A 12527-nucleotide genomic window follows, 5' to 3' on the forward strand; every position below is an offset into this window, starting at 1 on the left:
TCTCACGAGTCACGAATTCCCAAACAGTGGAAAAAAAAATGAAACACAACAGACAGAGTATTTGAACGAAGTTAAGAAGAATTTCATGTTGTTATTTGGTGGTAATGGAAGGAGAGGAGTTTGCAGTAGGTAGTTTTCTCTCAATCAAAACCACATTAGGTGAAGAGATCGACGGTCAGATCATCACCTTCGACAGGCCTTCCAACATCCTCGTCATTCATATCCTTTTTATTTCTCTTCTTTTTCTTTGTTGGGTTCGGTTTTTTTTTTTCTCTGTACTTTAAGAAAAAAAAAAGTGTATGAAATTTTCCTTAACATATGTTTGATTGATTGAGCACAAGAGGGATCTAAGACGGGACCTCGTAGGAACGTTAGACTGTTGAAGGCTAATTATATAAAGGAATTCTCTCTCCTAGGGCAAGCTGAAGATCCATTAGATTTGAAAAAATGCTATGTTGATCTTAGTAGTGTCCAAGCAAGGGAAGAATCTGCTATAAGGTTAGGTTTTGGGCATTACCCATTTGCCAATTTAGTTTGTTTTTGTTGTTTTTCTTTTTGAAATTTCATTTTCTGCCCTAGGGCTAGGTTTTGGGCACTACCCATTTGCCAATTTACTTTGTTTTTGTTGTTTTTCTTTTTGCTATTTCATTTTTTGCCGTAGGGTTAGGTTTTGGGCGCCCATTTGCCAATTTACTTTGTTTTTGTTGTTTTTCTTTTTGAAATTTCATTTTTTGCCCTAGAGTTAGGTTTTGGGCACTACCCATTTGTCAATTTACTTTGTTTTTGTTGTTTTTCTTTTTGCAATTTCATTTTTTTGCCCTAAGGTTAGGTTTTGGGCACTACCCATTTGCCAATTTACTTTGCTTTTGTTGTTTTTCTTTTTGAAATTTCTTTTTTCCCCCTAAGGTTAGGTTTTGGGCATTACCCATTTGCCAATTTACTTTGTTTTTGTTGTTTTTCTTTTTTTTTTAAATTTCATTCTTTGCCCTAGGTTGTTAATTTAGATTTTGGGCATTACCCATTTACCACTTTATTTTGTTTTTGTCAAGTTTTTAAATTTCATTTTCCGTGACAGTTTCGGCCGAAATCATGTAAAAGTAGGCTAAAATTTTCGGTGGAATTATTAAAATTTTGGTGGAAATCTTTAAATTTTGATGGAAATTTTTAAAATTTAGCTGGAAATCTCTATCATTTTGGTGGCAATTTTGTAAATAAGGGTGAAAAATGAAATTTTGGTGAAAAATCAGCATTTCGCTCAAATTTCTGTGAAATCTTGTAAAAAACTGGTTCATGGTCAATTTATTTTCAGCCTTCGCGGAACCGAAATTCTAAACTATGATTGTTGTCGTTTTTCATTTTTGAAATTTCTTTTTTTCCCCCTTCGCCGTGGTGTTTTTTTTTTTTTTTTTGAATGGTTGTTAACAAGATGAATGTGCAGACAAGCAGAGATTGAGGCAGAGAGGATTGGCGTGGGGGTCACAAGCGAGGCTCAGAGCATTTTTGATTCGTTGTCTAAGACGTAAGATCGTAACCCTTTTGGTCTGTTGGTGTGATTTTAATTTGTTCTCTTTGAAAATTAGGTAATTCAGAATGGGTACTTTGGTATTTTAATGTAAAGTTAGATATTCTCGTAGGGATGTTGGGGATCACAAATGTTAATCAAAGACAATGATTTATTAATAAACTTTCTATAAGCTTGCTAGTGCTACATTGGGAATCAATTGGAATGACTAAACAGCATCAAGAGTTGAAGCTTGCATTTTGTTTTCTCTGATAAATGTAGTGCTACATTAAGAATCATTTGGAATGACTAAACAGAGTTAAGAGTCTAAGCTTGCATTTTGTTCTCAATTCCGAACTCTAAAAGTTTAAAGATTGAGTAATAATATTGGAGCACATTGATCAAATTATTTTTCTTGAGGTGGTGCCACCAGAAATTTCTTAGTTCAAGGGATATGGGTTTATTAATTATTATGGATCGGCTTTAGTCTCTCTCTCTCTCTCTCTCTCTCTCTCTCTCTCTCTCTCTCTCTCTCTCTCTCTCTATTACCATGACATCCATGGGTTTTTTGAATGGTACTATGACATCAATGGTTAAGAATTTAGGAAAAGGTGGTTATACATGAATTCAAGTGGCTCTAACAAAAAAAAAGGCAACCTTCCCACTCTTCTCCCTACTTTAGATGTGGGCAGTGGATTCCAAGTCAGCCTCCCACCCCCCTTGGAAATCCCACAAATTTCATTATCTTTTACAAAGTAATTCGACCTTCTTGTGTGTGTTATCATCATCCACCCATTGTGCATATGCTGCCCTAGATTAAAGCTTGTATGTGCTGGATCTGTTGAGGTTGGGTACCCATCTGAGTACATAGAGTTTGATAAGAAGCATGTACTCATCTGGCATTATTGTCTTGCAGTTTCGATGTCCATCTCTCTTTTTCTTCTATTTTTCTTGTTTAAACTCTAAAATTACAATTTTGACATCCATCTCTTCTTTTCTTCTATCTTCTGTTTGAATTATGAATGGATTCATTTTTCTATCTATTTTTTGACCCATTCCTTTCTTTCAATGTTGAGTACTGCTAGGAAGTCACTTCAGCGCCAGGGATGTACTTTTTTAATGACAAAAATACTTCTTTCTTCTGATGAAATGATTAGACATATTCCTACTATAGTATACTTGGCAATATTATGAGGGATTTTTTTGGAGAACCTTATTACAAGTGTGTCTTCAATCTTCATATTATTTCCCCTCAATGTTTAGACCCACTATTTGTTTGTAGAATGAATTGGGATGCCATATTTGTTGCATTTTGTATCGATTGTGAGTGATACTGCTGCTATTGTTCTCTTTTATTTGTTCCTTGTAACTACCATCTGATGCGATGAATACTTTGCTTTCAGAGCAAAATTGTAATAGTACTTGATGGGAAGGTAGATATTTTCTTATGAGGGGATGTTTTGCTTGGTGCCTATATGAGTAGCATTACGTCTTGTGGTATTCCCGTGCTTCAGTGTCATTGGACTTAGGTTGACATGTGGATGTTCTCCATCCTTTTGGTCTTTAAATCAAGGTGCTATTTTGTTTTTTCCCCCTTCCAACCAGCTTATTGTCCCCAGTTGTTACTTTGTTCCATTTACAAAATGTTCAATTCATGTTGTCTCATATCGCTAATTATCTCATGCTCCAGACTCTTTAATCCCCATTTGTTTCTTTCAGCCCAACAATTTTGCAACCTCATGAGTGGAGTTTTCTTGGTGTTTATTCGTAAATCATCTAGCATCTATTTAACATTCCAGTATTGGCTCCTTAATTCTATATTACTTGTTTGAGCATCACGCGTCTTCAGTCTTATTTTTGGTTGAAGTTTGATGGCTTTCCTTTTGTGTGCAAATGGCATTTGCCTATGACTTGAGCCCATATATTTGCCATCCTTTCCTCGTGTTCTCAATTAGACTTCTTGGTACCATGGACCATGACTTTTTAACAAAATATTTGGTCTATTCATGTCTTCCCTTGGTGATAACTTAGTCTATATAATATCCTTATAACTTTGTATTTGTTCTTCTATTATAAAATCTTACCAGCAATTAGCCTGAATTTATGTTCATATTTCTCAACAATTTGGGTCTTCTTAACCCATTTATTCTTTCTGAAGGATATAACAAACCAGATCGAAATTTGACTCCAATTAACTCTTGGGTAGCCCACCTTTAGCTTAATTAGAAACATATAATAGAAAATTTTGTATTCAACCTTTGGTTATATTTGCAAGATCTTCTACTTGAAAACTGCTATCGAAATGAAATGTTTGAAATATGCACATTTTGCTATCAGGGGTCTAGTTGTTTATTCAATGGTTTTCTAGTTCGTTGCTTTTCGCACAATGGTTGTTAAACTAGGGTCATTTAACATCCACTTTGTCATTATATGATACCTTATTGCTCGGTTTATATGTGGGCCCCATTGGATTTTTTGGCTGTTGGTCTCCCATGTGGTCCTAACTATCACCCATAACTACAAATGCGAACACCATTGATTTTTTGGCTATTGGTTCATTCATCTTGGCTAGTGAGTAGATAGTTGAGAACTAGCCCTATGAAGAAATCACAAAAGAAGGAAAGACAAGAGAAGCAAGGTGGTGAGAGAACAGCAGGAGAGTTCGCAGGTTTCAAAGGAAAACATTAGACCCTTAGTGCTTATTATACATATGGACAAATATAAATATGGGTTACATTTTCACTATTCAGGTTTGTTCACAAGTCATTATTCACATGAATAGTGACATGACACATGTGATGGCCCTCATAAAATGTGAAATCACTTTCCCTCAAGTTGAGCATAGATATTAATCGTGCCCATCTTGCACAGCATAAACTCTAACTTGTGTTTGACAAACCATTTAGTTAATGCATTTGCAGGTTGATAACATGTCTTCGCAAATGACAATCAATCTCTTTAGAAGCAACTATTCTAGAACAAGGAACATGTCAACCTTTATGTTCTTGGTGCGATTATGTTGAACCGGATTCTGAGCTATATTAATAGCAACTTTATCGTCATAGTAAAGCTTCATGGGCTTATCTACCTCCACTCCCAGATTTATAGAAGTATCCTTAGCCAAAGTAGCTCAGTAACTCCATGGGTCATAGCCCTATAGCCTATTGATGCAGGTGAAGCTATCTAGAACATGCGGCATGGAACAACTCCTTATTTTCAACTTCTATTTTCGTATTCTTATTTGTAGCCTATACTTTGGTGTCAAATCTTGTTTGTTTTGCTTGATTAATGTAATGATATGAGGAAGGAAAGAGATAGATTTGAATAAAGTAAATTTTGGAACGCCACTTGTGAAGAGTGCCTTGGCTCTTTCACGTGTTTCAAGGAGCTTGGCTCTTTCACGTGCCATATTGGAGTTTTTCTCCAAAACCATGGTATGGGTTTTTCAAAAGCGATGATTTAGTCGCGCCTTGTGTGATCTCCATCTTGTGTTGCTACTCTACGGTCTCTGCATTACCTATACTCGGCCTCATCACTTGATATCGCAACACTTGTTTTTTTCTTGCTCTTGCATGATATTAAATTACATCCCACAAAGTTACAATAAACAGTAGTAGAACGTCTACTATTTATTGAACCTACCTAATCAACATCGATAAAAGCCTCCACATCCAAATGACTGATTAGAGAACGATAATCCTTTTCGTGGAGAGCCCTTCAAATATCTGAATACTCTCTTAGCTGCCTCCAAATGGGGAACCCAAGGGGCATGCATAAATTGACTGATAACACTAACAACATATGTGTTATCAGGCTTATTGAGAAACAAGTAGATGATCAACCAATATTTTAAATAACCCCTTATTTGGAAGAAGGCCCCCCTCACTTTCACTTAACCTATGGTTTGGATTGATTGAAGTATTTGTACGCTTGGATCCTGGCTTTTTTGTATCCGTAAGTCAAGAATATACCTCCTTTGTGTTATGAAGATCGTGTACCTTGCATCTTCATCCACGCCAAAAATATGTAAGCTGCCCCAAGACAATCGATCCAGTCAATGTTATTCCCTCTCTTACAAAAGAGGGTGTGATAAGCATGACTCTGGAAATAGCCCAACTTCTTCATTGCTCGACTAAATCTATCAAACCATGCCCTTAGAGACTATTTCAACCCATATATTGATTTCCTGAACTTGCACACCTTTTATTCACTATTAGGAACCTTGAATCCTGGAGTAGGCCTCATATAGACTTCTTGTAGTTCTCCATGCAAGAATGCATTCTTGATGTCTTGTACTCTTGTTGGTACAATGGCCATGAGAAATGTGCAACCAATGATTAAATGACTAGTATGGAATTCATCTTTTCTATAGAAGCAGATGTTTCGTGGTAATCTATTCCATAGTAGCCGGAAACTTCTTGGGCGGGTGGGAAACTCGTTTCCTCTAAAATGCGTTTCGGGAACATTTCCGAAACATGATAGAAAAAATTGGTAAAACGTTTCCGAAACGCATGGGAAACATATGGGGGACATGAGAAACTTATGTGAAACATGTGTGAAACCTTCATAAATGTATGGAAAACTCATAGAAAGCGTATGTGAAATGTTTGGGAGACGTGAGTGAACCTTATGAAAATCGTTTTGGAAAAAACACACCAAAATTTTGTGGAATAGATATTAAAAAGGAAAATAATAGCATATATTGTAATAAAAAAATAAAAACAAGAAATGTTCAAATAGAAATTTGAAATTAAAAAAATATATATTACAAAACCATGTATTTCGTGTTTTCCTTGTGTTTCATGTGTTTTCATTTGTGTTTAATCATTTCTGAAATGTTTCTAGTGTGTTTCCTAAGACGTTTCTCATTGCTTTTCTCATGCGATTTTCTATTGTTTTTCCGTTTCTCGTTTCCCTTCTATTTTTTCTTTGTGTTTTCCGTTTCTCTTCCCGATTTTGTTTCCCACCCTGGTAACTATGATCTATTCCATACATCTTGTAGTTCTCTATCGAGCCCTTTGCCTTATGTTTTCATATTAGTAAGTCTACCAGCTCATTAGTCCCATTTTTCACCAATACCTTGATCTCTTTTGACATTGCCTCTCAGCTCTTTGAGTCAAAACTAACCGCTTGAAGCCTAAAAAGGAATAGGCACAAAAGAAATAGAGGTCACATGAACACCATATGAAGCAGATAGAGGATCATAAGAGACAAAGTTATAAATAAAATGAAGAGTACACCTGTGAGTTCCCTTGCATTGGGCAATGGAATGATCAAAGTCATTAGGAGTAAGAGAAGCAGCAGAAATAGACGAAGCAATAGGAATAGAAAAAGTGGTAGGCGAAACAATATTACCTAGACTTGTTTCCTAGGATCTGATTTGTCAGGGAGCTCCACAACATTACCTAGACTTGGAATACATTTGTAACTCCCTCACACACTCTTCCTTCAGTATAGCAGTAGTAGGGGAACCAGCGAGGGTGAACAAGACTATGAAGGTGTCTCTCTTCACTTACATTCATCTCCCCCCCCTAAAGAAAGGCACCGATAGAGGAAAAATAAGGAACACACACGAAGAACGTAACATCTATGGAGAGAAACTGTTTTGAGACAGGGTCAGAACACTTATAACCTTTATGTGTAGAGGAATACTAAAGACTCACCAAGTAGCCTTGGGATCCAGTTTTGTACGATTTGGACCAAAAAATACGCATAAAGCAAAGGCATAAAAAAGCAAGTGGAGTGGAAAAAATAGAGTCATTCGGACACAAAGCTTGGAAAAGAGATTTCAAATGAAGAACTCCAGATAATACGATTTATCAACTAAGTTGCAATGTCAATACTGCATCTCCTAAATTTGTTCAAGAACTCCCATGCTTATGAGTAGCCCCCATGTCACCTCCAGAGAGAAGTGCACGGAGCTATTTTATTCGCATGCAAAGTATCTAGGATATGAAAGAAGTATGAAACAAATATGTGAGCTTTTCGATAAATAGTTAAGATGGCCTACAAGTGAAGTTAAGAATATCACTCTGTCCAACTGTGTGGATGATTATTGATCTTCTTGTGTATGGGTTTAGACATGCTTGTGTAAATGGATTAGTTCAATGTCACAATCCATGAATATGTGTCAGGGAAATTGAATCAAGCTATTAAGATGATGGATGATGCATCATTACTGATATCGGAAGTAAATCCAACAAAATCTTAATTACAGTTTATTTGTAGGTCTCGAGTGGCATTCATATTGTTGGGAAGGTGTTGGACTTAGTGATTTTTACCTTCATTCAACATCATCTACAAACATCTGATATGTTATCTATTAATTTTTTTGGGTTTGTTGGAGTACCTCCATTATAAATGGATCTATTATATTTATGCTTAATATTTGTTATGCCTTTAGACGTGCATTGTGGAGTGATGGTTCTCGTATCATTGGCCATTAGGGAGATCCATTAGCAATGACTGTGAAGCTAAGGAGTTTGCAGGACATCAAGAACTCTGTTAATTGTTCATGACCTAAAACAAAATATTCTCATCCTTTGAGAAGTGCCTCAAAGTGTCAAAGTTCGAATATCTTATCAGGGTGCATAAAATTCAGTTTTTTTTTAACATAATCAACACATATTTGTATTTCATCTGGTAAACAAATGTTGTTCTTGAAGCATTGACCTTGCATGTATTACTTTGTTCCAGGAACGTTGACATGCGGTGGGAACAAACCTTTTTGAGATGAGATAAGTCATCCCATTATAGGTTCCTGATGTGTTTATATGTGGATTTTGTGGCTATTCTATCATTGCTTCCCCATAAATAAATTTCTTCCTTCTGCTCGTCGATATTGACAAGAGGAGATGTAGACTTTCAGAAACGTACACCACACCCACTAGTTATTTCTGCCATCCAATTTCTCTGGTACTGGTCTACCATGTGTATTCACCCATTGGTGACAGCCCATCCTTATCCCAGGCTCAAACCTGCACTATAATGCCTCATCCTGTACAATACATGTAACAAGATTGATCCCATCTACTGTAAGAAAATTAGCGTATCTATTTTCAACGAGGCAGTGATTGTCTCCCAAACAGCTGAACATAATGGACTCCCCAACCCTACTCTTGTCCATAATTTCCAGGAAAATGATTCCATGGTTCCCGAACTCTCTACTGGCAATCCTTTCCCCATCTTATTTGATTGGCACAACTAAATTTCGGGGCAATTAGACGTGAATCAAGATATCACTTTCCAAAAGCGACACACTCAACTCAGCCAGACTTATCATGTCTCTCAAGTTTTTGGACCCGTTAAGGTCTTTGAGTTCATCAAACCTTCATACAGAGCATAGCAAAAAAAAAATGCAGGCCATAGATGCGGAAATGTGTTGAGCAGGAACTTTGTAATCGCTAATTGGGTGAAGCCATATTCATGTAGCATCAAGTAGATCTTGTTATAGTTTGAAATTGATCACGTCTAAACATGAAATTGATCTTTCGTTATCGTTCTGTTGAATTTGACTGAGCCTTCTGTGAAATTACCCTCAGGGATTCGGAAGTTGGTCCCAATTTTGTGAACTTAATTTGTCGATGAGTAATGTTGAAGAATTAAAATCTTATATGAACATCCTTAATGTTATATTTCTCTCCATTTCTTTTGCACCTCAAATTTTAATACAAATGCGAGTGTAAAAATGATTCCTTTGTTACTTTCCATTTTATCGATGTGGTTATTATGGCATCTTTCTTTTTAATGTAATACTAAACATTCTACACTCATTGAAGTGTCTTGAAAAAACAAATATTTGAACCAATTTTCAGTGTTAATTGTATAGTCTCACCTTACAGATTACTTCATGTATCATGTTCTCTATCCTTACTATAGAACATCGACATGCTCATTTAGCACCCTTTGTTCCATTATCAGGCTTCCAGTTCGTTGGGATATGACTGCCATAGTCGTGATGAATGAAGTGCGTGTTAGCAGTCCATACCTGCCTGAAAATGTTATCGGAGGAACTCCAGCTGCCAATGACCGGGTGAAGAAAGTGGTAAGGCTTATTCAACAGATTAGTTGAGCAAAACCAAATTCTTACCCTTATCAGATGTTTCAAATTAACTGTTGTTTCTCTTTTGTTTATACATAGCTTGAGTTTGAAAGGAAGAGGTTGCACGTTCGTAATCCTGGTCAGTGACAATTTCTACAGTGCATTGTCTGGATACTGAAGAAGCTGCCCACTCAAAGTGATAAAAAAAAAGGTATGCTTTTTGGTAGAAGATTATCATCACACACTTTTTATGCAGGAAGCAATAAGATGAACAGTTTCCCATCCTTATAGTCTGGATGAACAGTTTATGCACACTTATGATCTTATGTATGGCTTTATAGACTCTATATTGGCAGTGTCAATGCATAAGGATGAACAGTTTCTCATCCTTTTCTTTTGTTAGATAAATGGAAATTTTGAAATTTCCCAATTTAACTGAACTCAAATACAAGGTTTATCACCATAAATTCATGCAGGGTCTTGTATTTCATGAATTGCCTGTTTTTATAACCTCTTAGATAAGATCTTGAATTCTTCTGAGATGACATGAATTGCCTGTTTTTATAACCTCTTAGATAAGATCTTGAATTCTTCTGAGATGACAAGCTTGATGTGATGCTACAATTCCAATAAAATTTCTTCCCTCATTTAGGTTGGCAGTTCATCAATGGCACATTTATCGTATATTACTGTATATAGAGGTGCTGAATTTGTGATTTTTGTTGAACATGGACAATCCAAAACTACATATAAGCAACGGTTTACATTCAATTACGCGTAATACACGTCATTGGATGGTGTGATCGGGTCATAGGAGACCCCAATCAACGGCTATGAGCGGTTTGGATCAATCAACTGTGGGACCCATTATGGTGTAATGAGGGTGCCACATTGTATTACGACGAGGCACATATACAGTGCACTTGTTATTTGTCAATCTAGTAAGGTCCACCATGTGATCCAATGGTCTAAAAATACACTAGTTGGATGATCCTGATCATTGGATTATTAAAAGATTTTAATCGATCAACGGTCCACATTAATGTCCTTGGTTAGATGGTTAAGATCATCTGATGAGTATTTTGTAGGTTAACTTCTCATGGTGCGGACCATAGGATGAATGGTCTGGATCGCACTAACATCTCAACGGAATACGTGTAGCGACCGGGCCGTTGAATTGGTGGGCCACAATTTCTTATACTGTGGATTTGTTGAATGATTATCAGTACAAAGTTTTCATTGGAAAAGTTCACCGAGGGGATACAAAACCATGGATAACTTGTTCCTGGGATTGGCTATCTTATTGGATACGTTCGTTCAACTTTAAGATGTATTTAACCAAGCAGAATAGCCAATCCCGGAACTGTTTATCCAAGGATTTCTATCACCTTGGGTAACAACCCCCAGAGGTGGTTTGTTTTGTGGATAACAAATTCGGGATAGCGGAGATTTCTAGATCCCCCTCTATCCTTTGTATTGAATCCCCGTTCTCGCTATACTATCCAGCCATCCAGGTGAGACCCAAAAATTGAATACTGCCATTAATTTTTAGATATCAGTCTGTGGCCCACCTTCAATACACCAACCAGATGATCGGTTATGATCATTTTATACATGCCACGTGTATGGTGGATACTACTTTACCACAAGGACTACCTTGTAGACAATCCCTTCATGGCAGACTCCCTTGTACTCAATTCCAAAATTTGTGATGTCTTTTATTGGCACAACCATGTTTTAATAATTGAACAAAGCCACCTCGTCTTTTCATTGTCAATTGGCTTGTGAGAGTTTTTTGGGAACTGTAATAAACTTTAACAGGTTTTAAAATAATAAAAGACAAGATAAGTTAGTGCAATTATCAAAACCTAGTAGTGCCAGGGTCTCATTTTTTAAATTGATTTGGCCCATTTGCAATTCTGGGTCTGACAGGGCACATGATCCTCCCATGAATGCATGCCAGAATATCATAGGTTTGTACAAACTTTGCCGACTTTAGGTGTCCAAATCAAGAAAATGTGTGACATAAAAGCTATGTTAACATTGTCAATTGTTGATATGCATTGACTTGTGTATTCTCTTTCCCAACATACACTCATCAAGTTATTAGATACTTAGTCTTGTGATCACGTTATCTGTTATCTTATAGCTTAAATAATTGAGTCATGATCTGGTGGGGTGGTATAGATCACATCATCTAACATCTTTACCTCTAAAAAAGCACAAATTACATGATAATGTTATATTAACATACTAAAAGTTCACCCAACCCGCATCGACCCGACCCGAAAATAGCCTGGGTTGGGTTCATGTTTCATGGGTTTCGGGTCGAGCCGGGTTGAGCATTCAAAAGCCCGCATGAATCTCGGGTCGAGCCGGGTTTGAAGGGGCCCGACCCGACCCTACCCGAGTTACATAAGTTATAGTATGTACATTTTTTTCTATTGGTAGTTAAAAGTTAAAAGTGAAAACCCACGCACCCACTGTTATTGTATGTGAGTGTAATTTCTGCTTCTATGAGTTGAGTTGATTCAAGTGTTTGATTCAGCATTGTTTGATTGTAATTACAACATTGTTTGATTACAACATTGTTTGATTCAAGTGTAATGTGAGTGTAATTACATCATTGTTTGATTCAAGTGTAATGTGAGTGTAATTTCTGCTTCTATGAGTTGAGTTGCCTTGCCAAACAAGAATTTTCCTTAAAAATTGCGTCAACGTGAAAAAACCCGACCCGACCCGAGATTTATCATGGGTAGGGCCGGGTTTGGGAATCGTGGGTTTTTCGAAAAAAAAACCCGACCCGAGATATTTCTCGGGTAGGGTTGGGTTCTCCAAAACCCGACCTGCCCGACCGAGTTGCAGCCCTAATAAAAAGGCTACAAGCCCTCTTTGGAAACACCTTATCAAGAAAGTTTGTCTGCTTCTCTATTTGCGGACCTTCTCACATGCCGATAAGAAATCTCTTGACCGCTTACTAAGTCT

The 12527-nt window shown here is 36.9% G+C and overlaps 1 protein-coding gene across 1 annotated transcript; it reads left to right on the forward strand.

Annotated features, from left to right (window-relative positions):
• LOC143856319 (uncharacterized) lies at positions 1-10036 on the forward strand. The gene is made up of 5 exons (XM_077366514.1): positions 1-218; positions 338-498; positions 1439-1519; positions 9422-9545; positions 9642-10036. The coding sequence occupies exons 1-5, from the start codon at positions 105-107 to the stop codon at positions 9687-9689; spliced, it is 528 nt and encodes a 175-aa protein (XP_077222629.1). The 5' UTR covers positions 1-104; the 3' UTR covers positions 9690-10036.
• The last annotated feature ends 2491 nt before the right edge of the window (positions 10037-12527 follow it).

This window comes from Tasmannia lanceolata, unplaced genomic scaffold, assembly GCF_043159265.1.
Source record: "Tasmannia lanceolata isolate RefF3 unplaced genomic scaffold, GAP_Taslan_0.1 ptg000023l, whole genome shotgun sequence".
Taxonomy (NCBI): domain Eukaryota; kingdom Viridiplantae; phylum Streptophyta; class Magnoliopsida; order Canellales; family Winteraceae; genus Tasmannia; species Tasmannia lanceolata.